This window comes from Tachypleus tridentatus, chromosome 9 (assembly GCF_004210375.1).
Source record: "Tachypleus tridentatus isolate NWPU-2018 chromosome 9, ASM421037v1, whole genome shotgun sequence".
In the NCBI taxonomy this organism is placed as follows: domain Eukaryota; kingdom Metazoa; phylum Arthropoda; class Merostomata; order Xiphosura; family Limulidae; genus Tachypleus; species Tachypleus tridentatus.
The window spans coordinates 85,004,965-85,031,612 of NC_134833.1; the positions used below are offsets into that span (position 1 = coordinate 85,004,965).

General features: G+C 30.5%; 1 protein-coding gene across 8 annotated transcripts in view; it reads left to right on the forward strand.

The window, feature by feature from the left end:
- Positions 1-19,613, forward strand: part of LOC143225657 (PTB domain-containing engulfment adapter protein 1-like) — a 55,151-nt gene extending 35,538 nt beyond the window's left edge. For all 8 annotated transcript variants that reach the window (XM_076455456.1, XM_076455455.1, XM_076455457.1 and 5 more), the window contains 10 exons: positions 193-257; positions 2,148-2,219; positions 2,909-3,007; positions 7,803-7,937; positions 8,167-8,283; positions 9,874-9,975; positions 11,389-11,514; positions 13,978-14,134; positions 15,457-15,632; positions 17,621-19,613. In XM_076455456.1, the coding sequence (XP_076311571.1) occupies positions 193-257; positions 2,148-2,219; positions 2,909-3,007; positions 7,803-7,937; positions 8,167-8,283; positions 9,874-9,975; positions 11,389-11,514; positions 13,978-14,134; positions 15,457-15,632; positions 17,621-17,704 (1,133 nt within the window). In that variant the 3' untranslated portion in view covers positions 17,705-19,613. The remainder of the gene's footprint in view (positions 1-192; positions 258-2,147; positions 2,220-2,908; positions 3,008-7,802; positions 7,938-8,166; positions 8,284-9,873; positions 9,976-11,388; positions 11,515-13,977; positions 14,135-15,456; positions 15,633-17,620) is intronic.
- The last annotated feature ends 7,035 nt before the right edge of the window (positions 19,614-26,648 follow it).

The following is a 26,648-nucleotide window of genomic DNA, read 5'->3' on the forward strand; positions in this document are numbered from 1 at the left end:
AAGTTCTAAGATATTTGTAAATATTAGTTAAATTTTAATACTGTAAGTTAAGAGTATATTATTAAAAATGGTTTTCATACTTTGATGGTAAACTGTGTACACTCAGTATATGAGAGTTTAGTTTTTGTGATCATTTATAAAAGCAAGGAATGGATTATCTTTATAGATGTTATAATCATATTATTTGCTTAGGAAACAGAGTGTGGATCCACCCCTCAGAGGTCCTGGAAGCAGGTCATGTGGCCTACTTAGTCAAGGTAAAAGAGGATAATAGGATCTAGTAGAACCAGATATCTTGTTCAGTGTAATTTTCTTTTTATTATTCATATCCACATGGGTTGAAACCGTGTTATATTCTCAGTCAGCAAACAGGATATTCTTGGTTTTGAAAGAAAAAAGAAACATTGTGCAATAAGGTTTGATTTAAGCTGTGCTATGTGCTATAGAAATTTACTGGAAAACCTGTATTTACTTTTATTTTTGTAAATATTATTGGATCAGCATTCTTTTTTTACAGTGAAAAATGCTATACTTTGTTCAAAATTCACTGTTTTGTGGTACAGATAATAAGTTTAGGAAAATATTGTAAAGGTTTTTATAATAAACATGAAACTGAGGTAATTATATTGATAGAAGTTTATGTAATGTTTCCTAACATGAAGTAACCTAAATATATTGGGTTGAGGAATAATTCGTGAGCGTTTTTTCAAGTTAAAAAAATATATTCATAAATGAAACGCTTTTGCAAAATATTTCATGTCATTTGGTAGATAATTTTTTGCCCTAATAGATGGTGTGTTTGATTTTCATATGTCTTTAATTTTTGCTTTCATTTTCAGCTCATTAAATGGAATGTCAAGTGGACAAAATCAAGCATTTTCGACACCATTTGCTTTTCGCATTTAATTTCTTGCAATTTCGTTTACAACAATGCATACTATATAACTAGGTATTACATGAAATAAAGTATCATAATAAATGTTTTGGGTGTAATGTGTTCATGCATTGAAGTATTGTATAGTCTTGCATGTAATGCTTGAATGAAATTATTTAAAAACGCTCACGAATTATTCCTCAACCTAATATATATACATACACACACATATATGGGTATACCCGTTATAACCTGGATTTGTTGTTATGCAATTTATTTTTTTAACATTAAAATTGCTATAATTCACTGCATGATTTGGAGTTATGTGGATATTATATACAAAAAAATGCAAAATGAATATGCAATTATCCCACAAAAGAATCATGCCTATTGTGTAAAAAAGTTTATGTGGGCAAAACCAGAACAAACTTTGACACAAAAGTTTCTGATCTGAACTTAAAACAGATACAAAATAAGGAAATCATAACAATGCCAGTTTTCTTTATATGAGAGAGACTGTCCATCCTATTGATTGGAAATTATCAAATATTTTATACAAAATGGATAACAACATAAAAAAGAAGAATTGTTGAAATATGCCTGCCCAACTTCAACACTCTCCAAGGTCACTGTAAGCTGAATGACTTCCTGACCTCCCATGTCCTTAATGGAATTCCAAGAACAGCAGTCACATAAAAATTTGCTGACCAGTTTTTCCTGCCAGAAGACAATGTGAAACTGCAGAGGATGCATGAATGTGTTGAAACAAGAGTCTGATTTCAGACTTCTTACTGATTGTTTGCTGTAAAAGTGGTTGATACCATTAATATACTTTAAGGGAAAAATAATTTTGCAAGAATACATTCCTAACTTACAACATTGTTCCTATGGGAAAACCTGCATATTATAACTTGCCATTTTTTAGAAATGCCTTCTGTGTGTTACAGCAGGCATACCTGTATATATATTTAGATTTTTTGCATATGTTTTTAAATACTAATTACATTATTAAGATCGTGTATTTGGCATAGTAGATTATTTTAAAAGTTTTTTGAGATGTTTAAGAGAAAGGATATAAATTCCCAAAATTTTTTAACACTGTGTACATGTGTAAGTTTAAATAATTCTTAAAACAAACCTTATTTTAAAGGCGATACATGTAATTTGCTGTATAGTTTAATGTATTGGGAACAATTTTGCTTATAGAATATTATTTACACCAAGTGAAGTTTTTTTACTATTCATGAGTGTATATTGTTATGTAATTATTCAGTTTCTAGGGAATACTGAAGTTGAACAACCTAAGGGAATAGATGTGGTGAAACAAGGAATTCGTAAACTAAGAGTAAGCTGTTTTGAGTTTCAAAAAGTTGTGGGGATTATATATGCGTAAGATTTTACAAATATGAAGAAAATTTAGGATCTTGTATGAAAGAAATTGCATTCAAATAATGTAAGGTTTATGGTGGAACGAACATAAATATTTTAGAAAATCTGTAAAGTTAAAAAAATGACTTAATTTTATGTGCAGTCATGTGTCTTGTGATTAATGTATTTAGAATATTGCCTAATCAGTGAAAAATAATTGTATTTAATTGAACTTTTGTAATTTTGAGTGATCTCTGGTTATGGTTGAACGTGGAAAGTCTAATTAGTTATACTACAAATACAGTTTCTGAATTGTTGTATGAATTTGAAGTCTTGTGTCTATATAATCCCATAAAATATTTTATTATTAAAGTTTTTTTTATATGTAACTTCTGTAGTGTGATTACTTACAAGAATCCTGTGGGTAAATAACATGAATGAACATATGTAAATAAAATACTTGAATTAACTTTATTTGTGTAGGTGGAAAATTAAATTTAAAAAAAACCTAAGGTTTTTTTTTAAATGTGAAAATATTTTCAAGTGATAACAAACTTATGTTAGTAAAAAATACGTTACCTTTAAGTTTTTATTTTAATTACACTTTCAGAAAGATTGATTGAATTGTAGAAACTTGTTCTTATTGTTAATTATCATTGTGTTTAGTTCTCACAAAATTTGAAGAGATCAGAGGGTGGAAAAATACCAAAAGTTGAATTGACAATCTCTGTAGATGGAGTGGCTATCCAAGATTTCAAAACAAAGGTAAACATTATAACTTGCTGTAAGACATAATATAGAATGTTTGGAATCAGAAAGTGTGCACATTTTGATCAAGATTTTTACATTTACATACACAGAATCAGAAATAATTATGCAAATACAGAAGTGAAACAAACACAAGTCACAACAATGTATTATTTCTGTTTGATCTTTGTAGGTTTTATATAAGCCTATACATCCTTAATAATATTCAAATTAGGATAGTATATCCTAGACGTTCTCAGTTTATGGTAGCCTTACGGTCTCAGTAATTTTTTACATGGCGTCCCTAGGGAAAAATAAAAACCTAACATTTCCGTTGATTGAGTAGTTAGGTCCAAACAATTTAATAAGTACTTATGTCCTAACAACTTAGTAGCCCTTTGAAAGAATGAAACATGTAAATTGAAAGTAAAAACAATATTTTTATTTCATTTTTAAATAACTACAATTACTAATGGGATATGTGCACCTGTTGCACACTGCACAGCTTTTCAAACCTTTGAATCGGGTTGGGCACTGCCATCCTTATTTCCTGTTCCACATTGATTTTTTGTGTGGTACTTGCTTTTTATTACAGCAACTTCTGAAATCCAGCTTCAAGCAGAGATATGACATCAAAAATGGAATTAGGATTTGCTGAGCTTTAGCACTTAGCAGTGGATATTCATTTTTTACTGATATCCAAAACTCAGTTAGTTCCATGCTGCCAAATTTTGTTTTTAAATCTTGTCACAAGACCACTCAATAAGATTTGGAAAGTAATTTTCCAACCAGTAACTGAACTGTGTTAGGTGCTCCTCAAAAACGTATTTTATTTCGTGGGTCAAATCAACTTCATTGGATGTAACAAACTGCTGCAACGAGGGGAAACAGTCTTTGCCACTATCTTCATTTTTTTTCTTTTCCATAGTAGTAACTTTTTTCTGAAGGCTGAAACCTACTTTGCGAGTTTCAGAATGTGTGTGTTGTGTCTGTGCAGAGAGATATTCAACCCATTCAGTTCTTTGAAGAGATTGCACAGGTATGCTAACTTTGACAAAAAATTAGTATCCAAGAAGTTTTCAGCACATTCATGTTCTTCTCCGAGATAAGAGTGGAGTTCCTCTTGTAATTCAAAAATACAAGACAGTACATTCTCATACGAGAACCAAAGCAAACTACATTAGTACAACAAAAATGTGTGTGCAGATCCCATATCCTCATGCAGTGTTTTAAAAACCTCTCCTTCTATGGCTGAATTTTTATAAAGTTCACCACTTTCAACACACTTTCCAGGGCTAGGTTCAGTGGAGGACTCTGGTGCTGTAACGCAATGGCTTCCCTGTGGATTATGCAGTGGGTCTACAGTGCATCAAGAGCTTTGTTTCATATGAGTGCCTGCCATAACAGCTGGACTCAAAACGACCACCCTTGGTACAGATGCTAAGCACTTAGTCTAGTCTAAGTTGTTTTTACATGTAAAAGTGTGAAAAATCTCAAATGAATCTTGAGCCTTTGTATCTGCAATCTTCTACAACTTTGTCACCATCAATGAACAGTGTGTAGCAAATCAAATGAGCATCTTTGTTACTATCTATTGCCTCATCTAGCTGTAACCTGAATTCCTTCCCTTTCATTTTTTCTGTTAACTGATTGTTGAGGTCGTCGGTCATGTGATGGATTTTATGATTGATAGTATCGCTAGATAAAGGCACCTTTGAAAGCAGACTTCCTGCAGATTCACCAACCATAATGTTCACCCTGTCTACTGCAGACAGTAAAATCAGTTCTTTTGAGACCTTTTACATTTCACGACTGTATATGCCACCTTGTAGGATGCTAACAAAGCATTGCTTGGTATTGATGCTTGCTTTAAAAATATACCTTTTTGTTCTTTTAATTCTTTTAACTTTCTGGTAAAATAATCACAGGATTCACTAGCCATGTTAGGATGGTTGGTTTCAAAGTTGTGTTTTAGTTTACTTGGAAGCCTGCACTCTGGAGCCAAAACTTTCAGACATAATACACACTGTGGACACTCTTCATGACTGACATCTACCAAAGTAAACCAAAATCTAGATTGTTATTGTCATATTTCTGTTTCTTTATAATTTTTCCACTGGTTTGTGGTTCATCATCCTTTTTTTCACTTCCACACTTCTTATTAATGTTAAAAAAAACTTTCCATTTTTATGCACAAAGACGAAAAATCAACAAAATAATTCATTGAACTTCACTAGACTTTGCAGACACTTGATCACAACACCCTTTAGTTATTTCAATTACTGATAGACCCAGAGAGATGACAGGTATTTATATAAAAAATCTAAGAAATGAGAGAGTTCAAGATGTTACTCATGTAGCCCGAAGTATGAGTAAACAAAATCATATCTCAAACATTCAAGAATGTCATTGAAAGGAATGTAGCATGCTCTGATGTTAAAACTGTGAACTACCTCAAGCTAATAGTTTGTGTGGTGTCTGACAGATATTGATAGCGCTTTATTTCTATCGAAAATTTGAAATATCCTGTGGCATCCCAGGGCACTGTAGTGCACAGTTTAGGAACCACTGTATTGGGATATTGTCCAGGTAAAATCGTAGTTCTGAGAGTTCCATTAGCCTTAAGGTTCCTTCTGGGTGTTGTTTCACCACATATCCCACATGATTGGGGTCACTGTCTTGCTGGAAGTTGAATTCCAGCCCAACTTGTCACCATTCTGAAGGAAAAGTATGACAGAAAGAAGAATGAATTTGGAGCATCAGCAGTCAAGATGTCATCAGGTTTAAGCAGATCTCCAACAACATTGGTTAAATGCAGCCACACGTATATTAATTCCTAACTTTCTTCACTGTAGATGTATATTGATGGTGATACTGTTTTTCTATCTGTCATCAAGTAAACTTGTTATTGACAAATAATTTGAATTTTAATCCATCTGTAAGAAAATCTTCTTTTGTTTTTGTTCATCCCATTTTGCGAAGTCTTGTGCCTGTTTCAACGTTTTGCTTATTTCTCCTGACCAGTAGATTTTAAGCAGCAAAACATCCAGTCAGGCTACCTCATGTTATATGTATCATGTGTCCTGTGAATCAACGTGCATTTCTTCTCCACCAATAGAAGAGTACTACAGTTACATAATGCATGTTACTCCTTTTGTGTGCTACCATCAAATCATGACTTTATCATTTCGCAGTGCTCAAATTCAGATATCATTATCGTAGTCCAGTTCTGCTACAGAGTGGATTACTTTAGTTTAATTTAGACTGTATTTCGTTTATTTTCTGGTAATTTTCAGTCTTATTTTGAAAGCATTAAATTACCTGTATTTTGCTGCCAAATCATTCCTTTGTTTGTTTGATGACAAATATTTTGCCTTTTGCATTTCTTTTTTTGAAGAGTATATGATAAAGGAACTGTGTTTATCTACAGCACTGTTTCTATTTATATAAATAAAAGAATTGTGTTTATCCCTAGCACTGTTTCTATCTATATAAATAAAAGAATTGTGTTTACCTCCAACACTGTTTCTATTTATATAAATAAAAGAATTGTGTTTATCCCCAGCACTGTTTCTATTTATATAAATAAAGGAATTGTGTTTACTTTTACAGAAAATCAACTATTATTTTGTGTGTAAAGCTTTTAAAATGACAACCTTGGAGGTGTTCTAATAAATTACACACTATAGTAATGGAAGGTCAAGTCTGTTTTGTTAAATTGTCAAGATTCCAAAGTCAGCAGTTATGGATGTATTCTAATATGTATTAATATGCTTACCAAGTGATCTAAATTTCCTAGTGTTTATAGCTTTTTAGGCATGTTTTTCGATCGAAAATCAGTTTATATAACATATTGTGTGTTTGCTTATATAGATATATACAATATAGCAGTGATACTATCTCTTCCAGAGTCAAAATTTCCATAACCTTCTTTTAATGTAATGATAATTGTCATTTCCTTTTTTGTATTTCATGCTTCATATTTATATAAATTATATCAAAATTAGGCCAATAAAATTGTTGTTTTTAAAAATCAAATTGTAGATTAACTTGTAAAAATACAGGATTGTAATACATATTTGTAATGACCTTAACAGTTTTGTTTTGTCATTTAATCTTACAATTTTTTTAAGTGTTATAATTTCATAGAATTGTATTTTTTGTTTTTAACACAGTACAAAAAATTTCAAGTTTTGATTTTTGGAGTTGGGAAGTTAGTGTAGTGGTATTTTCTAATAGATTAATCAACGACTTCATTAACTAGTGCAGAAATCCTCAAATTGTAAAAGTAAGTAAAAAAAACAAGTTAGTATCATGTATTGTCAGACAGCTTTAGTCAGCAGCTCAAAAAGAAAAAAAAATGTTTGCAGTACATGTTGCCAAATAGTTGGTTTTCGCATAGTTAGTAGTTCAATAAAAAAAAAAAAGAAAGAAAAATAGAAAGAAAAACATAATGTTTCGAATTAGTGACAGTGGCTTATTCCATGGTCTAGACAGGGCGAGGAAGTTTAGATTTGGTTGGCACAATCAAAAACAGTAATAGGTGTACATCTAATTTTGATTAATTAATTATTTCCATGTCAATCAATTTAATCATAATTGTCATTGAGTATTTTATGTGACACAATTCAATGTAAATCCTTCTTGTTAGTAATCAGTTAAGTTGTGCAACTCTACTGATAAAAAGCAGTCCACAGTTTTATAAGTTATTTTCTCAGAGATGCATGAAAGTAAAATGTTTTAATTATAATCTTCCAAATGTAATTTTTTTTGTTTGATATGAATGTTTTTTGTTTTTTTTGCATATCTAAAGAAAATTTTCCATCAGTTCCCTCTTCATCGGATATCTTACTGTGCTGATGACAAGTCAGATAAAAAGTTCTTCAGTTTTATTGCCAAAGAAGAAACTGAAAAACACAGTTGTTTTGTCTTTATTAGTGACAAACTGGTAAGTATATTCAGTATTATTGTGTACTCCTTATACATACAAAGATATTCATCCATTATAATTTTATGTTTTTATTATTTTACTAGATTAGTCTTCTTTTTTTACATTATTAGTTATTGATTAATAAATTCAGATGTTATTTTTATGACATTTGAGACTGACCATATTTTACATCTGAACTTATAGAAAAGTAATTTAACAAAATATTCTGTTTTGGCAAAACTTTTAGTCACAAGAAATAACACTAACAATTGGGCAAGCCTTTGATTTGGCCTATCGTCGTTTTTTGGAATCATCTGGGAAAGACATGGAAATGAAAAAAAATTACATGATCCTTCAAAAAAGGGTGAGTTGACCTATTATAGTATTATAAAAAACTTATATTATTTTGTCAGCTACATTTAAATATAAAAAATTTTTCTGTTCTAAAAATAATTTGCTAAACAATATTTTTTGTTTCTGGAAATGTAGTTTTTTTTTCTTTAAATACATTCTGGCAGTTCCACCACTCAGGAGTAAGTACTTTATGAAACTGGGCACATGCTGTTTGTCATTTTTATAATGAGTGGATTACAAGAAGTAAACTGTTCAAAAGATTTTAAAGAAATAAAACAATTTTTAAAAATTTTACAAAAAGCTAATCAAAATTTGATCCACAAGGTCTTTAAACATAAAGAAGAAGAAATTAGGTAGTTTTTAATGTGATCACAGGGCATTAAAATGTTTGTCTTTTTTAACTCGGAGAAAAGTTATGAAGTGAAATATATTTGGAACACGAAATAAAAGATATATTATGGTGATCAAAGTGTCACAGGGAGCAAATTACATAATAAGGAGAATGGAAATGCTAGTCATGAAGAAAGTGATATTCTAATAATGATACACTTAAGAAAAAGCACTGAAGGAACATCATCAGTATAATGAAGTATAGTTGATAGAGGAAACAAGATAATATAGCTCTTAAACTTGATTTAATATTGAATAATCTATACTGATTCAAAACTGAAATGATATGAAAGTTTTATGACCGGAATTTTGTTGAGCATTATTATCTAAACAGAAATCAGATATCCTAGTTGATATGTTTTGTGATCAATATTGTTTGAATTTTAGGCTGTTTTTATAATGCTTTGCTACATTTTATAAATTTAAGGGTGAAAAATCAAAAGATTGATACAATTAGCCATGAAAGTGAGTAGATATCAAAGGAAATAGACAGAAAAGTTAGTATCAGAATTGTTATTATATGACAAATACACCTAGATTTATTTATTTATTTTTTATTTTTTTTTGCTTGTTCATTTCTCTTACAAGTTACAGTATAATACAGCAACAGAGAAGATTTATGGACAGAAGTGGTAACTGTGCTAAAAAATGTCTGAATTTGTATGTGCTATTTATATAGAGAAAAATCATAAGTTTTTGTAACATTTAGTCAAAATGGTCACTTTATTGACCTACATGTTATAATATCACTAGTCAGGTCTCAGAATGTAGTTTTTCTAAATGGGAGTTTTGAAAGTAATCAAACCAATTTGTAAATATGAAGTATTTGCTTTAAGGTACAGAGCAAAACCAACACAAAATAAAATTTGATACGCAAACACTTCCTTTATATTAACATAATATGGGCCTTGTATCATGTTAAACCACATGGAAAAAAAGAGCCATTTTTAAAATACTGAATATCTTGTGAATGAAGTAACAAAAATCTAGTTCAAGGTACCTGAAAAGTAGACATCAATATACTGTTCTTTTTTCTGTCAGCTCCTCAGTGTGTCAGTACATCTGCATGTTACAGCTGTTTTAATTTTTAAATCACTTCAAAGCTCATTTAATTTTTGTGTAAAAAATATACCATTTGCTGTTACATCAGTTACTAATATGGTTTCTATGCTGTATAAAGATGGGATTACATATGGTTATTTCTTTTCAGGTACAAGAACTGGAAGCTGAAAATGCTGAATTACATAAGAAACTTTCAGAGCTCCAGTGTTCAAAAGACAAAACTGAAGGTAATAAGAAGAATGAACAAGAGGTAAGATATTTAATTTTTGCATGTAAGAATTATTGGCTTTAGTAAAGAAAGTTCATTTCTCATGTGTGAATTTTGAGGTTAGAATATATTGTGGTAATATTAGTTTTGTAGTAAGCATGAAAACTAAACAGAGCTGGTTGCTCTACTAAGTGAACTGGCAGAATAATTGATTGTATTTGATGCTAGGAAATGCTAAAATTGTTTGAATGTCATATATATTGAGAAAGAATTAATAATATTAATGTAATTCATAGTTTTTAGTGATCATTGCTATTGCCTTATGGATATAAATTAATAGGAAGTTGGGTGTTTAAATCTTTGAAATAATTAGTTGTATGTATTCTTCATGTGGGTGGTAATTAATGTGTCAGAATGGGAGAAAGCTTATCTCTGTTGATGAATATCTGGCTGTTAAGTACTGTAATTTGGCTAATGAATATATTGTATTAAAATTTGATTCTTTTAAATATTTTAATGTGATACAAATTAGATATAAATCAATTTCTGTTTCAAAAAAAAAGTTGATGATTTATATTTGTCCATCTTTTGGTTGGTACAATTGTGTTTTTACTGTTAATTAAACAGGATTTATTTCCAATATACTTATTAGTAATCAACAGCTAAATGTATGATTGTTAGGCTGGTAAATGTTGTTTTTCATTTTAAATTCTGTACTTTGAACTACTACTACAGACATTTACTACCAATGGTAAATTCATGGTTCTAATATATGAGAACTGACAAATAAAATGTAAACATGGAACTTAGGTACATAGTAAAGAATTTTCTTTTTCACCATATAAAATGTTACTATTTTTGATAATATGGATGAAAGCATTTTTGAAATGTTCATCACTAGTGTATAATAGTGTTGGCTTCTTTAATTGTTCTTTTCCATTTATTTCACTCTTGGCAAACAGTTACAGCAATTTATATCATATAAAGTAGACACTTTTATGCCTTTAAAGTTGGTTTTACTACATATAAATGCTTTCTTAGGTACTTCAGAAAAATTATTTGCATTGATCGTAAATGTTATTTTATCACGTCTTATAGTTTTAAGTTATGAAATATTTTTATTTTAAATCTCTTTAAACTTTATTTAATGGTCATTCTTGTAAATATTTATGAGTATTTAAGTTTGTAGGTGATTGTTTGTTAGTGGTATTAAAACATTTTGCTGATGTTAATAAAACAAGTAGGTTCAAAAAATAAATGAAAAATAAAAATAAGAATCTCTATAATCCAAGTGCTTTCAAAATGTACGTGTTATAGTCTTCATTGTTTTTGTAAAAACATGTTGTTAGTGATTAGGTTTGTAGCTGAAGTGTATAATTGAAATGTTTTGTTAGAAACATTTTAATGAACTTTACTATTTAAGAATTCTGATGTAACAAGTGTTTTATGTTTCAGAGCCCAGGATTAATCTTTGTTAATGGTACATCCAAAAATCCACCAGAAAATAATTTGTTTAATTCTTCTCCTGAAATTCCACCTCCTATTCCAGCTCGCACATTTGAAACCATCTTACCATCAAATGTAAGTTTAAATTTCTTGAAAAATTATACTTTGGGTTATTAGTCTCCTTTCTTTCAATTTTTTTTTCTAAGTATTTTCAACCTAAAATTCTAAGTTTGATACAATTGTAGCTTTGTTTTCATAATGCATGTGTTTTTCTTTACCATGCAGTAATACAAATATACAATATCAGTTTTGACATCTGTGGCATTTATAACAAATAGGAATGAAAATATTTTATCTGGCATTTTTTAAATTATTACTCAGTACGTTTTGGGATTTTTTTCAAATTTGTGCAGAGTAAGATTTCTTTAAATTATTTTAACTGTTAGCTTTAGTATCACAAATTAAATTTTCAATAAATGTGAGTAAAGAAGATGATGCAATATTTATGTAATATGTTTATCATCACCTAAGATAATTATTAAAATATTTATTAAAATTGGAAAATCTTTACCGTTTAAATACTAAAATACTTAAATTTGAACTCATGTTGTCAACAAATATTTGACTAAAAATTTCCAAATAACTTTTATGTGCGGCAGAGCATGCACCATTTTACCTTAATTCTGTTTCTCTATTATTTTGCTATAATTTAGATTTTTTTGTTCACAGTCCTGCTTCTCATTTTGATAATTTTTTTTCATGTAACTTTTTCTTCACTGTTGGAGTATCTATAACTTAGTTGACAACATTACTTATACAGTTTGCCTGTAGTGTATAGGGCATATTGTTACTGCTGTGTCACTGTTCTGATTGTTCAATGTATTTGTGTCACTCTTCACTAATATTCCTGGTCAGTATTGAGGTTGTGTGGGCACTTAATTTACATAACAATTGTCATTTTCATTTGTGTTTAATGAAAGTTGTTTTTTATTTTGTATTAGGCCTAATTGCCATCTTGGTTTGTAGAATTGTTATTTGTGAGTTACTGTCTTTGCAGGCATTTCACTTAAACTTGAGTCTCATTTAGGAACAGCATGCCAGCAGGAGTTGAGTATAAAAAACATTATACACACAACTCTACAAGGGAATGATGTGTGAAAGAAAAATAAAATTCTAAAACACTACTCAACTCCTGCTGGTATGCTTTTCCTAAATGAGACTCAAGTCATAAAGATCCACTCATTTTATTCTGAAAGGGTTTTGAGTGCAACTGTAGAGCAGTAATATTAAATGAACCCACATTTGAAACATTTGTATTACGTCTGACTGTAAGAATAAATAGTGTGTAATTGTCTGTTACAATATGCAGTCATTCCAGGGAAAAAATGGTAATTTTGATTTGTTTTGCATTTTTCAACATTTACTTTATCCCTATATAGCTGAATTTTTACAGTTAATGTTAGGATATAGAAAATAACAGATCAAATAAAAAGTTTAAATGACAAAAAAACTTATGATACTCATTTATGAGATTTCAGTGGTTATACATATGAAATATGAAACTATAAGATGGAAAGAGTATTTCTATTCCTGACATGAAAATCCAAGTCAGGACAGATAGCTCTCGTGTAGCTTTACAAGAAATTTAAAAGAAGCAAACAAAACAAAAAATCCAGGCCAGAATTAGACTATCTCAATAAATTCACAGAGGAAATGGCTACAAGGTACCTTTTGTTGGCTGATAATACTTTGTCAGATACCTCCTAAACTCAGTGTCCAGATGTTTGTATTACATCAGTGATGTCAGAAACACAAGCCTCTTTTTATGAGACTGCTTCACTCCACACATCCTTCATTGAATTTGGTTCTGTAAATTTGTTTTATGTTTTGGATTTTTACTAAGACTGTTTGGCTACATATTTTTCTTAGTCTACATTATTATCTTATTGCCTTGTAGTTTGTAGTTTTTCAGTGTCTTTTTATGTTCATTGATTCTTACCTTCCTTCTTTACAGTGTGGGCAGTTTGATTGCCTATGCTGTATTTCAGACATAATATTACCTGATTTGAAGTTTAAGTTTTTAAAATTAAAACAGATTTCAGACAGATACTTCTGAAATACCTTCCCTCTTGCCTCTCACAACCCATATTTTATCATTGCTGCAACTTCCTGTAAAGTTCAAATTATTACAGAAAAGCAGAACATATGAAAGAATACTTGATGTTTCCAAAATAAGTAATATGAAAGTTTGGAGAGTAGAGAAATATGGATGATTCATACTATGCAGTATGTAAAGAATGTTTAATTTTTAGTCATGATTTGCTTGTAGCATGAGTTCAGATTCAACAAACAAAAGCTCCCAATGTTTCAGAGGTTAATTAGCTGCTGAGAATTCATTTTAATTCTAAAAATGTAAAAAGTTAACTAGTGCATAACGTCTTTTTTTCAATTGTTTTTGAAGAAGTAGTTTATGCAACGATTTTTAGTAGTTTTTAGTTTTTATCATTTACTGCAAATATTGTTCGCTTTATAAAACAAAACCCTACTGATAAACCTTTAACAATTTATTTATATTACTATGTGCATATTTTTTCACAGAATTTTTTGGTGGAGCTTTCTAGTGTAGACTTTCAAACACCAGCAGTTGGTCAAAGGCTAGAAACCGTTAACTTTGATAACACAGGAGACTTTAACCCAAGAGGTGATCCTATTACAGTTAATGGAAGTAACCATGTTCAAAATGGAAAAACACCAAGTGAGAATGTTATTTGAAATCTAAGAATTTGTATACTTCAGAATTAATTTTTTGACTGAATTATTTATGTAAGACATATTTTCCTGCAATATAAAGCATCTAGTAAATTTGCTATTTATAGCAAGTTATGTAAACTTCTGTTATTAGATCATCTGTGTTGAAAAATTGAGACATGCACTGTATTAAACAAATAGTTCTTTTTTTATAGGTTTCATGTGGACACTGACATTTTTTTTAAAAGAAAGTCAAAAGTATAGACTACAAAATAAGAATAGTAATAACTGTCACAGCTCCATAAATTTCTGTAAGATACTGGAGCTGAAAAATCTTAATACATTCACATAAAACTATTCTATACATGTTTAATGTAAGATTTCATTCTCTAGGAGCACATATCACTTACAGTTAGAATATTTTTATCCACAGTACAATGGCATTGTGTTTTCAGTTTGTTTTTCCCATGTACAAATATTGACTGATTTGAGATCTGGTTATAGTTTTGGACTCAACCGGTCAAATCTTTTCAGTTGATGTATTTGTATCATAGTGTAAATCACACTATTTCTGAACCATGATACTATTTTTTGTGTTTTTTTTTTCCATGTGAACATTCATAGTGGTACTGGCACATAGTTGATTTGTTTGACATGTTCTCAACAAAACCAAAAAACCAAATTTGATTTCTTGATTTTATTTTTCTTTATGATTTATTTTGTTCCCCTTCTGTTGGGTGAATGATAAATTTGTAGATTTGAAATGCTAAAATCTGGGGTTCAATATCCCATGGTGTATACACAGCAGGTGGTCCAATGTGGCTTTGTGCTGAAACAAACAAATGACTTATAATTTTGATCTAATAATCCAAGCATACAACAAGGCTTCATTTCCACAAAAATTGTTACTAATGTTTCAGAAATTAAATAAAAAGCTCTTAACTTACAGGAACACAGATATTATTAATTACAATATTAGTTGTTGGAATTTTGATTAATAATTTTCAAAATAAAAATTCAGAAAATGTAAATAAAACATTTTGCATCACAAAGTATTAAATTGCTATTTCAAAAAAATTCAATGTGATCTATACTTTACTAAGTATTGCAAATTTAAACCAGAGGTGTGTTGAGATTTCACTTTGTAAAGATGAATAATTTAGCTTAGTTTATTAATGCACTTTCTTACAGCACTCACATTTACCACAGCATTGGTCATAGAATACTATAGATGTTTTTGTAAACACCCTGTGTAATTTAAAATAAGCCTTGTTTAAGATTTTTTGAAATATTTTACTCATCACTCAAAAATATTTTCTATTTTTGTAGTATTATCTGACGACTCTGAGAAAGGGAAAGATGTTTTTGGAGCAGAACCATTTATTCCTTCAAGTACGATGGCTGAAGACCCATTTGGAATGGGGAATTTCAGTTCATTCAATATAAAACCCCAAGAACTGGAAAATGCTATAGGAGCTATTGATAAAAAGCTATCAGAAATGAAGGTATAGAAAGTTTTGTGTTATGTTTTTTGAATTTAAATGATACTATTTTTTGTGTATCATTGTTATATAATATTGGTGCCTTATTTATCTGTATAATAAAGTAGTAAAATTAGTATGATATATCCAAGATTATTATGAAGAAAGTTTTACAGTTCAGGATGTTATAGTGCACATATGGTATGTCAAAGAGGAGAAATACAGAGGTATTTAGGGTATAATGCTTATTCAAACACCACAGCTGTCACACTTTGTTACCAGAGATATTACTATGTTGCTATTTTTTTCACATTAATTCTCTCTCATGAGTATAAATGGGCCTGTTAGTTGTAGTTCAGTTCAATCAACAAACAAAATTGACAAGTTTGAAAAGACATAAACTAGTGAAATGTTACTGCACCAAAAGTAAGCAGTACCGAAGTAGCTCTCAAGGGATACTGAAGAGCACATGACATTTTCAGAGGGCATTATCTCAGTATTGCTGTGTACAAGTTCATAACAAAAGTTGAAGAAACAAGTTGCACTTATTTTTGAGGTTAGCCATGCCAGTAGTAGAACAAGTCAGCACAAGTGCATATGTGTGCAGCAGTACGTTACATTGCTCAGTATCTAAATTTTTCCTGTATCTGTAAGGCTGTCCAGTCAACTTTACAAACTACTTTTTTTAAAAATACTGAAAAAAACAACAGATTTAACCTGACCTGTTAGTTTTCTATCCTTGTAGTTCTTGGCAAGACCAGAAGTTGATGACTAGTGGCATGTAATCAACTTAAGGACTGATGAAATACAGTTCACCTTTTCTCAAAGAGTCAATACATGCAATTGTATTATCTGGTTGGAAACTAATTAATAAAAAACATTTCTTACATTCCTTCATGATTGTAAAATGACAGTGTGGTGTGGTTTCACTGCTGATTTTATGATATTGGACTGTACTTTTTTGAAGAGCCATCAGTAAGTGAACTGTAAACCTGCATGGTACCATGCAATACTCACAGACATTGTGATTCCCATGCTACAGCAATGAAATAACTAGTTGAAAAATTTCTTGTTTGTGCAATTTCAGAACAGAATAATTTAGTAGCACTAATTGCACATTCCTGAACAGTCACCTTGTTCACCAGACTTAATACCAACAGATTTTCTGTTCTGAAATACCTAAAGTTATCTATATATTTTGAAATACCTTACACAATTCCAGACCTCAAAGATATAATTTTCCAGGATATGGCCAGAATATGATATGAGATGCACATTGTTGCTTTAAAGTCCATTGGATGCTAGAGGAGCACATTTTTTTAATGGTTGCTCATACTGATCAGACAATAGATCATGGGGATGTTGCTAGTGGCAACATGTGACAACTGTGGCATTCATATCTGCACAATATCCTTTGACAGTTTCACCTTCATACACGATACTGTTTATGAAGTATGATGGACTGATCTGTGAAACTATTTTTAACCTCCCTCTAGTATAATTTACTGAATTAAAACGTCTTCATGTTTATAAGTGAAAATTTCAAAAACTTAGAAAACTTGTATATAACGTTAACTCTGGAAATAAAAAAAATTGTGGTTATTTACAGAAAAATTACTTATAGGCCTTTGTGTGGAGAGAGATTTCTATAAAGTTAATTCAAAATTCACAGAATTACAAAATGTATTTTGTAAATATCTGTAAAATTACATTTTAACGAGAGTAAAAAAACATCTTTATGTTAGATTTAATTCAATAATTTAGAATATATTTGAAAAGTACATTTAAATTTTATTAACTGTGTTGCCATCTGTAAATACTTTTGTTATAGTTATGGTAAACTATGGTACGTATCATACTGTAAAAGTATATTGGCATTCTCTTAACTGAATGAAGTTTCTAAGATATACATCAGATTTTTGACACAACATTTTTACAGTTAATAGTTGCATTTGCTCTTTTTTTGTAGTTTTTGAAAATTATTATATCTTTATGATTTGTTTGGATTTTAGGATGGCTTCAGTCTTGGACTTTCCTTTGGCAATGAAGATTTTTCTTTGGAAACTTTGGACCCTTTAAATAACAAGACATCCTAATTTTGTAATATATATCAAAATAAGTTTACAAGATAAAAATATCTAGGCTCTAGACACAATTAAAGAACATCATAAAAGAAATGCCAGATTAATATAATTAACATTATGGGATGGTAGCAAATGCTGATCTTTTACACTGAAAGCAAAGCAGTAGTTTGTCATGTTTCAATGACAAAACAAAAAATGATCTATGGTGATTATTTGTACTTATTTAACATGTGAAATATTTTGTACTCTTGTTTAAAAAAAATGGTAATTTTTAAACTATATCAACCTTTTGTAATCAAGTTGAAAGTGTACAAAATTTGGAATTTTATTATTAATAAAAGACCAAGTCTTGTTTATATTAATTCAAACCTGTGAAAATTATAATATATGTTTTTATCTAAGTGAATGTTTAGTGTCAAACCATTCAAATCCTGAGTTAAATATAATATAATACCTACCACTGTGAACACACAACTGGTTTTATTAGAAACATAAGTAGATGAAGCCTTATCATAAATTTTTAAAGATTTACAAATGTTGTTTTTTAAATATATGTATAAAATAATCATTTTAAAATATTTCTAAAGGTTTACAGTAGGAAAGAATTATTCAACACAAGAATATTTCTACCCGTAAAAGTGGACCATAAAATTTGTTTCATGCTGTGAAGTCCTTCATTGTATTTCAGTAATTTCAAAAAATTTTATGTGTATTTTAAATTGATAAAACATTTGATTGAAAATAAATTTGTATTCAGAACACAGAAAGCAATATTGCACAAAATCAACTTTATATTCACCTACTATCTAAATCTTGTATGGCATAACTTTAAATGACTCGACATCCAGTGTTCATATATGTTAATTACAGTGGTAAATTAGAAGACAATATGTATGTAGACTCAAACACATGCTTTAAGGAATTTTAATTCATCACACAAAAATAAATATACATTGGTAAAATAACACATAAACTCCATTATAATAGCCCTCTTGAACTGTAGTTTTGCTTTACTATGTTCTTATTAATAATCGGAGATAATATTGTATAAATATTTCTGCTGCATAGTTTCAGTGTTGATTCACAGTTGTCTGTAGTATTTTTCTAATTTCGTAGTTTTTACTTGTACAGAATGTCATTCTAACACTATCACATTTAAATAGATACTTTTCTTTAAATTTTATTTTTGTACTTGTACAGGTACGTAGAGAGTGGTACAAGCTATGTTAGCTGTAGCTAATCATACAGATGATCCATTGAATGAAAACATTACTGGTATAATATTTGGTATAGAAAATTACTTCACTAAACCTGAATTATTATAAATAATAATTTTTGATAAGCATTTAAAAAATATGTTTTGTAGTTTGTGATTAATCTTTTCAGAAAAATTAGACATGTTTATTGTGGTCACACTAATTTCTTATTTCTTTTGCATAGAAATTATTGCTTATTAAATGGTCGATAAACATACAATTTTTTATTACTTTGATAGTCAGGATACAAAATAGCTAATTTTTTTGTCAGTGAAGCATAATACTTTGAGATTTTTAATGTAATTTTTTATTACCAAACAAACAATGTGTTAATTTTTTTTGTTCAAGGGATATTTGTATTCTAAAAATACTTCTAATTGTTTATTTTACACAAGTATTTTTCTTCAAAATGTTGACATTATGTTTTTTACATTGCCAAGTCTTTCAAACAGTACAATTTGAATAGAAGCTGTCAAACATTGATGTGGTATTTAGATGTTTTTATAATGTTAAATGGATGATTGAATATATATATCAGTCTCTGATGACTACTAAGAAAAGAAGAAATTGTTTTCTACCATAGGTATGGGTAGCAGTGGCTTTTTTAATGATGTGTTAACTAATTAAACAGCTTATAAAAATAAAGTATAATTTCATATGTTGTAGATCTTTAGTCATTTAATATTTAGAAACATTTTATCTCACTATTCTTTTGAAAAGTTAATTCGTTTTCCTTCAAAATAGCTATAATGTCATTGGCTGCTGTTTTCATTTACAGTTCAAGTTCGTTAACATTTTTGAAAAATACTGTTTAAGAAATGGAAAACAATAATCCTTTAGCAAATTCATAAATAATTCTCTCAGTTGGCTTTTTGATTTAGTGAGCCACTGAATTTTTATTGTATTTATTATTAACTGATAGAAATTTGGGGAAACCATGTCAGTTGCTGGGATATTCTGCAGCAAATATTAAATGTTTGCATTCACTAGTCTAGAGATGAGAGATTAACTCAATCAGTTATCTATGTGCATTGACTAGTGTTACTTAATCAAAAATTACAATTAAATTGATTAACATCATATAAATAATCAACTAGTTAAAATTATGACTTTTTTTTTTATTAGTTCAGAATTGTTCAGGTTAATTGATTATTGTCAGACTCATTAACAGTAGGAAAGAATCTGGGGTCTTTCTGAATAGCTGTTTATTTTCAGTTTTAAGCACTTTATAATTTATTATACTATGATCTTTATTTATTTGAATGGTTCTGTTGATATTTTTTGTCTGTAGTGGAAAATACCATTATTAACACAAATATTTCTCATTTATTACTTTAGATCGACACTTGACTCTTACACTAAATAATGGCCAGGTGGTTAGGTGTTCGATTTATAATCTGAGGGCCGAGGGTTCGAATTCTTGTCACACCAATCATGCTCGCCCTTTCAGCTGTGGGAGCATTATAATGTAATGATCAATCCCACTATTTGTTAGTAAAAGAGTAGCCCAAGAGTTGGCAGTAGGTAGTGATGACTAGTTGCTTTTCCTCTAATCTTACACTGCCAATTTAAGTACAGCTAGTGCAACTAGCTCGTGTTCAAAAACAACAAACTTTCAGAATATTTTTTAATACAAAAGCACAGATAAAAATACAATGTGAAATCTGTTTCATTAAATAAAATTTATTTTAATAAGTTGTGTGACGTTCTATTCTAGTTGTGTGTAACTTCACACTTGGATCTAGAGATTCCAACCAATGAGTATTTTAACTCTACAAGTCTTGTGTGAGAATTGTTGATCACCTTTGTATTTTGAGTTGGCCAAAATGCACGTCACAACTTGTTTCTTAATTTCAAGATGAAACATTTAAATAAATTTCCAGTGTTCACTTTCCTGTGTCATGAGCACTCAGTTTCCCCATATGTTTTCTTTGTACTGTAGATTGGTTTCAGAGTCTCTAATCAATAAGAAACACAAATTATAGATAGTGACAGGCCAGCATATAGAAGTTGAATTTCCTACCTTTTTGATTTGCTAAAATAATAAATTTGTAAAACCCACTAGAGAAGCTCCTTCTATCTTATAGTAGTTTTTAGACCGTGTGGCAAAAGTTTAATGGACATGTTTATATTCAATAGAAAGAGCATTTTAAACTTTCTTAGCTCTTCTGTTTCTCTGTTTATTTTTAGAAGTTCTCACATAGCTTGTAGTTTGTATTAACAGTAATAGAATTTTTTAAACCATTAATAGTTTACTTTTAAAACCAGGTAAATGATAATGGTTTTGTGATATATTTTTTTACTCTGAAATGCATATTTGAAAGCTACACAAATCATAGCTTTGAGAACCACCATAGTGAGGAAAAAGCTAAGTTATTAAAGCTCGGCATTTGGATGCAAGCAACTTTCATGCTAAAGTAAGTGCAAATATATTTTTTGTGTATATCTATTAACAAAAGTAATAACAAATGTAAATAATTAGAAATTTAAAAAATGAGATAGAACTTAAATGAAAAATATAAATTTCACTAGATCAGCTGATTATTTGTTGATACTAAGTAATGAAAAGAGAGTTAATGATACACTGTAAAGTAATAAAAACACAAAAAGTCAGATGTGAAAGGTTAGAAACTGAAGATGTTAGGGTAAATAATCACAGATGTCTATTAAAATGTTGTTGTTTTCGAATTAAGCACAAAGCTACTCAATGAGCTATTTGTGCTCTGCCCACCACGGGTATCGAAACCCGGTTTTTAGCGTTGTAAGTCCTGAGACATACTGCTGAGCCACTGGGGGGCCGATTAAAATGTGCAGACATTCTAAAAGTATAGATACTGATTTTATTTAATATTCTCCAGTATTTCATTTCATTGTATGTTGATGATTTTGTGCTACAGTTAAGTGTCAAAGAAATTAAAAACTGGGATATGAAGTTTTACCAGTTAAAATTGTTCTGATATTCTCTACAGACTATGCAAATGAAATATAAAAACTGTAAGATGAAAAGCAGTATTTCTATTTTTAGCATTAAAAAAGTAATCTTTCATTCAGACTTACACAGTACATGCTCTACAAATTTACAGACAAATCTTTAATAAAAACTACTTTATAATATAGTTTAATTTTTTTGTATACAACAGACTTGTAATGTTTAGTTAGACCTTGTTAAATTTGATCTGTAGAAATATTGAATACTAGTCAAAAGAGGTTATGATTTTCACTGTAGAGATCACTGGTTAGGCCACATTTGGAATATTGTGTTCAGTCTTGGGCTTCTTACCCTATAAGGACACTGAATTTTAGGAAAGGGGTTAGAGAAAGGTTACTGGGAGAGAGGGATTGTCGTATGAGAAGATGTTGAAATCTCTAAAGTTGTTTTTTTCTTGAAAAAAGAAGAGTTGGGAGAATATATAGAGGTGTTTAACATTCTAAAGAAAATTGACAGTGTTGATGTATTATGATGATTAACAGTGAGAATAGTAAGACTAGGAGATACACATAAATTTTGGCAGGATAGGAATCATTTTAAGTTAAGACAGTTTCATTTTTCTAACAAGGTGGTTGGTTTTGAAATGAGTTATGCAACCTTTATACCTCTTTGTGTTTGCAACAACTACAATGGTGGAATGTCGAGACAAAGTCCTGTGGTCCACTTTTATATAATCTGCTGTTTCCTTAAGAAAAACAGGTTATAGCAGTATTCTACACAATTGTGCTGAACTGATATAATGCTAATTTTCTGCAAGACTAACAGCTTTGATGTCTAGAACAAAGTCTCAAATATAGAGACATAATCTTTAACTCTGTTCACTCTTTTGTTGGGTGAGCTTTGATTTTCTATGAAATGTATAAACCATATACAAGCTAATATGGCTAGATTTATTACTTTAAATACAATTCATAAGTCTATGACTACATTTTGTGGTTGGATATTGTATCTTTTTCATCTAGCCAAGCCAATACAAATATTCCTTTATATCCTTTTATTCGGCAATCTTCAACCACTTCACAGTTGAGAAAAATTGATTATGTACAATTCATCTGGGTATTTACCCCTTACCCTATTATTTTTCTCAGCAGCACAAATGATGCAGTGCCAGCACTAGATATTTACATCCTCCTTGAACTTTAGTAGGTATAACTAATTTTCAAACTGGATGAAATTTGTCAAACAATTGTATCTTCTAGAATTAGTGCCATAGAGCATTTCTAGGTTCTTGGTTCTCTAAATGCTGGAAACTACCAACTTCATCAATGTGGAGAATAGATGACCAACATGAACCATTGCTAGTAGATTATCCTATTAGCTTTAACAAATAATTCCTATTGGCTCTGTAAACTTTCACCATCAGTATCCCTCAGAAAGAAAGCAGCTAGTCAGTTTTCTACTCTGCTTTGGATGCAACAATAAAGCCATTTTTATCAGGAAACTAAACCTTTTACAAATGTATAATTCCTTGATTATGCATCTTTATTCCATTTCAGTAACCAGATCTAGGGATTGTTTAAAAAACAATTTTTTGTCACATGGCTAAACAATCATCAGTTATCATATCTTGATTATCTTTATGCACGATATCCTAGTTAAACTCTGGGAGGCCAAATCTAGTTCAATGGTTAGTAAGTGTGCTGTGCTGTATATCTGAGATCCAGTAGTTCAAGCCCTGTTACAGCAAAAATAAATTGCACTCCAAATTTTGTGGTTGTGGGTGTATTACGAAAATGACAGTCAAGTCCCATTATTCAGTATAATAAGAATAGCTCAAGAGTTGATAGTTGATGTTGTTAACCAGTTGCCTTCTTGCAAGTCTATTGATTCCAAAGTTATCGACAGTTAATGCAAATAACTTTCAAGTAGCTCTGTATGAGACTTAAATAAGTATACTTCAGAAGTGTGGTAATCTTCACAGTAATCCTTCCTTCTGAATCATGTAATCCTTGTAAGGTGAATTTCCAGCTATATATTAGATGTGTGCATTCCATCTTTGGTCTTGTTTTTTGTTTTTTTGGAATTTCGCACAAAGCTACTCGAGGGCTATCTGTGCTAGCCGTCCCTAATTTAGCAGTGTAAGACTAGAGGGAAGGCAGCTAGTCATCACCACCCACCGCTAACTCTTGGGCTACTCTTTTACCAACGAATAGTGCCAAACATAATCACCTTTCAGCCGTGGGACGTTATAATGTGACGGTCAATCCCACTATTCGTTGGTAAAAGAGTAGCCCAAGAGTTGGCGGCGGGTGGTGATGACTAGCTGCCTTCCTTCTAGTCTTACACTGCTAAATTAAAGACAGCTAGCGCAGATAGTCCTCATGTTGCTTTGCGCAAAATTCAAAACAAACAAAACAGGATAAATAACACCAAATATTTTTGATGTTAGTAAATGTTAAAGGAAAGTAAACATAAGTAAAAATTTGAGTATAGGCCTGAATGACCCTGTTTCAGGATGGCGAGGATCTATAAACCCTATTTCAAAAATATCTGATATGGGAGTAAACGGGAGTAGCTCGAGAAATCCCACTTTCACAGGGCAGGCGCCGATTAATCTACCTATCCTGCGCTCTACCTGAAAACCAAGAACAAAACTTTATTAATATGCACATAGCTTTGAAAAATAGTATCATGTTCGTGTTTTGGCATAGTACATGTTGTATGGTGATATTGTTTTTGTAGTGAACATGATATGGTATGAAGGGCAGAGGTGAAACTGCTTATTTTGGAAGAGGTAAGCTACTCGCTTTGTATGAGTAAGCTAGTCTTAACACTCCTACGAAAAGTGGGGCCTAATAGGCCCCAGAGCAACTTGAAAGGTTATTAATATTAGGCTAATAATTTTGTATTTAAATGAAATTGCCATTAGGCCCCACTTTTCGTAGGAGTGTTAAAACACTTTTGTTGGAGTTGTAATCTGTCAAGAGTTCTCGGTGACATGCAAAGGGTGACTTGACAAATATATTCGATTAATGGGTGAGTTAAGCTTTGTAGATCTGCATAATGCTACTAGCCTTAGGTCTTTTATCTCGCAATTACTTTAAGGTGATTAATTCGTTTCGTGCGTTTTCATGATGTGTTCTGCCCATAGCAGTCTTTTATCAAAGAAATTTGGCTTTGGAGTATTGGTTTATTTCGACATTATCTGATTTTAGTTTAACTTTTTCGCATTTTTGAAGTGTTTATTTTGACTTTTAAGGAAAATAATGCCTGGGGTTAGTAAGGCACACCAATCATTAGTGATGTCGAGAAAACCCACTTGTAGAAAAATATATATGCAAAAACGGCTCGTTTGGGTTGAGAAAATATTTTACATAGAAGAGCAAACAACGTTTCGACCTTCTTTGGTCATCGTCAGGTTCACAAAGAAAGAGGTAACTGACCGGAAGCTGACCACATGTTTGAAAGGGGTTGTGTAACTGAGTGTCGGAATGTAGAGGGCGGTGTTAGATGTTTGAATATATAATTTTATTTATTTTATTATATTAATATAGGTATAAAGGCGGGATTCAAATCTACAGAACACATTCTTAATTTTAAAGTGGCTGTTTTGTATTGATTTTTCTGTATATGATAAGTTACAAAAGCCGCAAGGCCACACATCTCGGCCTTTTTGGTAATATATTTCAAAACCAGTTGCATTGATATATATATATAAATGTACTATCAGGACTGTGCAATAGATATTCGAGGTTCTTTTTCCTTTACTGTCAAAAAAGAAATCATGCTCTACAGTTTGGTGCCATGGGTCATTGTAACGCTATTAGTTAAGCTCCGCTATTCGATTCCCTATAGTATATCATTTCAAAGTTAAGGAAGGGTAGCTCAGTAACTTTGTGCAAATTTCAGCAACAATAACTGAACGATAAAAAAAAAAAAAAGCCTATGTTTTTATTACTTTATTAAACTTACGTGGCTTCATATTTTGGGTCAATACTATTTACCAGTGTTATAGGCGTGGCTGAGCACGTACTGTAAACGAAGTTTCTTATTTCTAGTTTTCTTGAGAAAACCCACTTTGCCGAAAATGGTTGTTTTTAATACATTTACAAAGTAAGATAACTATACCAAGTTGTGAGTAATAATGCGATCGTACTCTGTTAAAATATATCCAGGATTCTTTAAAACTAAGGTTTTTTTATTGTTCTTGAGGCTGGATGAATACGAGCAAGTCTTTAGTTAATGATTATTTAAATTTAGATAGAAAGCAGCACATTTCATACATGGACCATATAACTATATTCAATGGTGCTGAAATACAAGGCTGTTTGTAGAAAACATAGAACACCGCTTGTGTACATGGGGTATTGTGACTTCCTCTATCACAAACTCGCACAATATACTTTCCCTGGGATCGAGATGACCAATATTAGATAACTCTACTGTGTAACGTAAGTTCTTGAGTCGCAAGGGTGAAATAAAAAAAGAAAAAGATCTGTACTACATCCATTTCAAGGATGCAAAGGCTAGAATTGAGGTCAGCAACAACTACTTTCATCCTGTAAGTGAAACCTCTCAGACATCATTGGAGCATGAGCTTTCTATTCATGTCTAATTTATCTTTCTTTTTTTGCCAGATTGAAGTTTATGTTGACTGGCTGTAGTGGTGGTTTTATCCTAAGTGTTTTTTATATACTGCAATATCTACCAGTGTTCTGGTTTCTTCTGATCAAACTTTGGTAGGCACGTAAAAATACCCATCTAGTTCTCA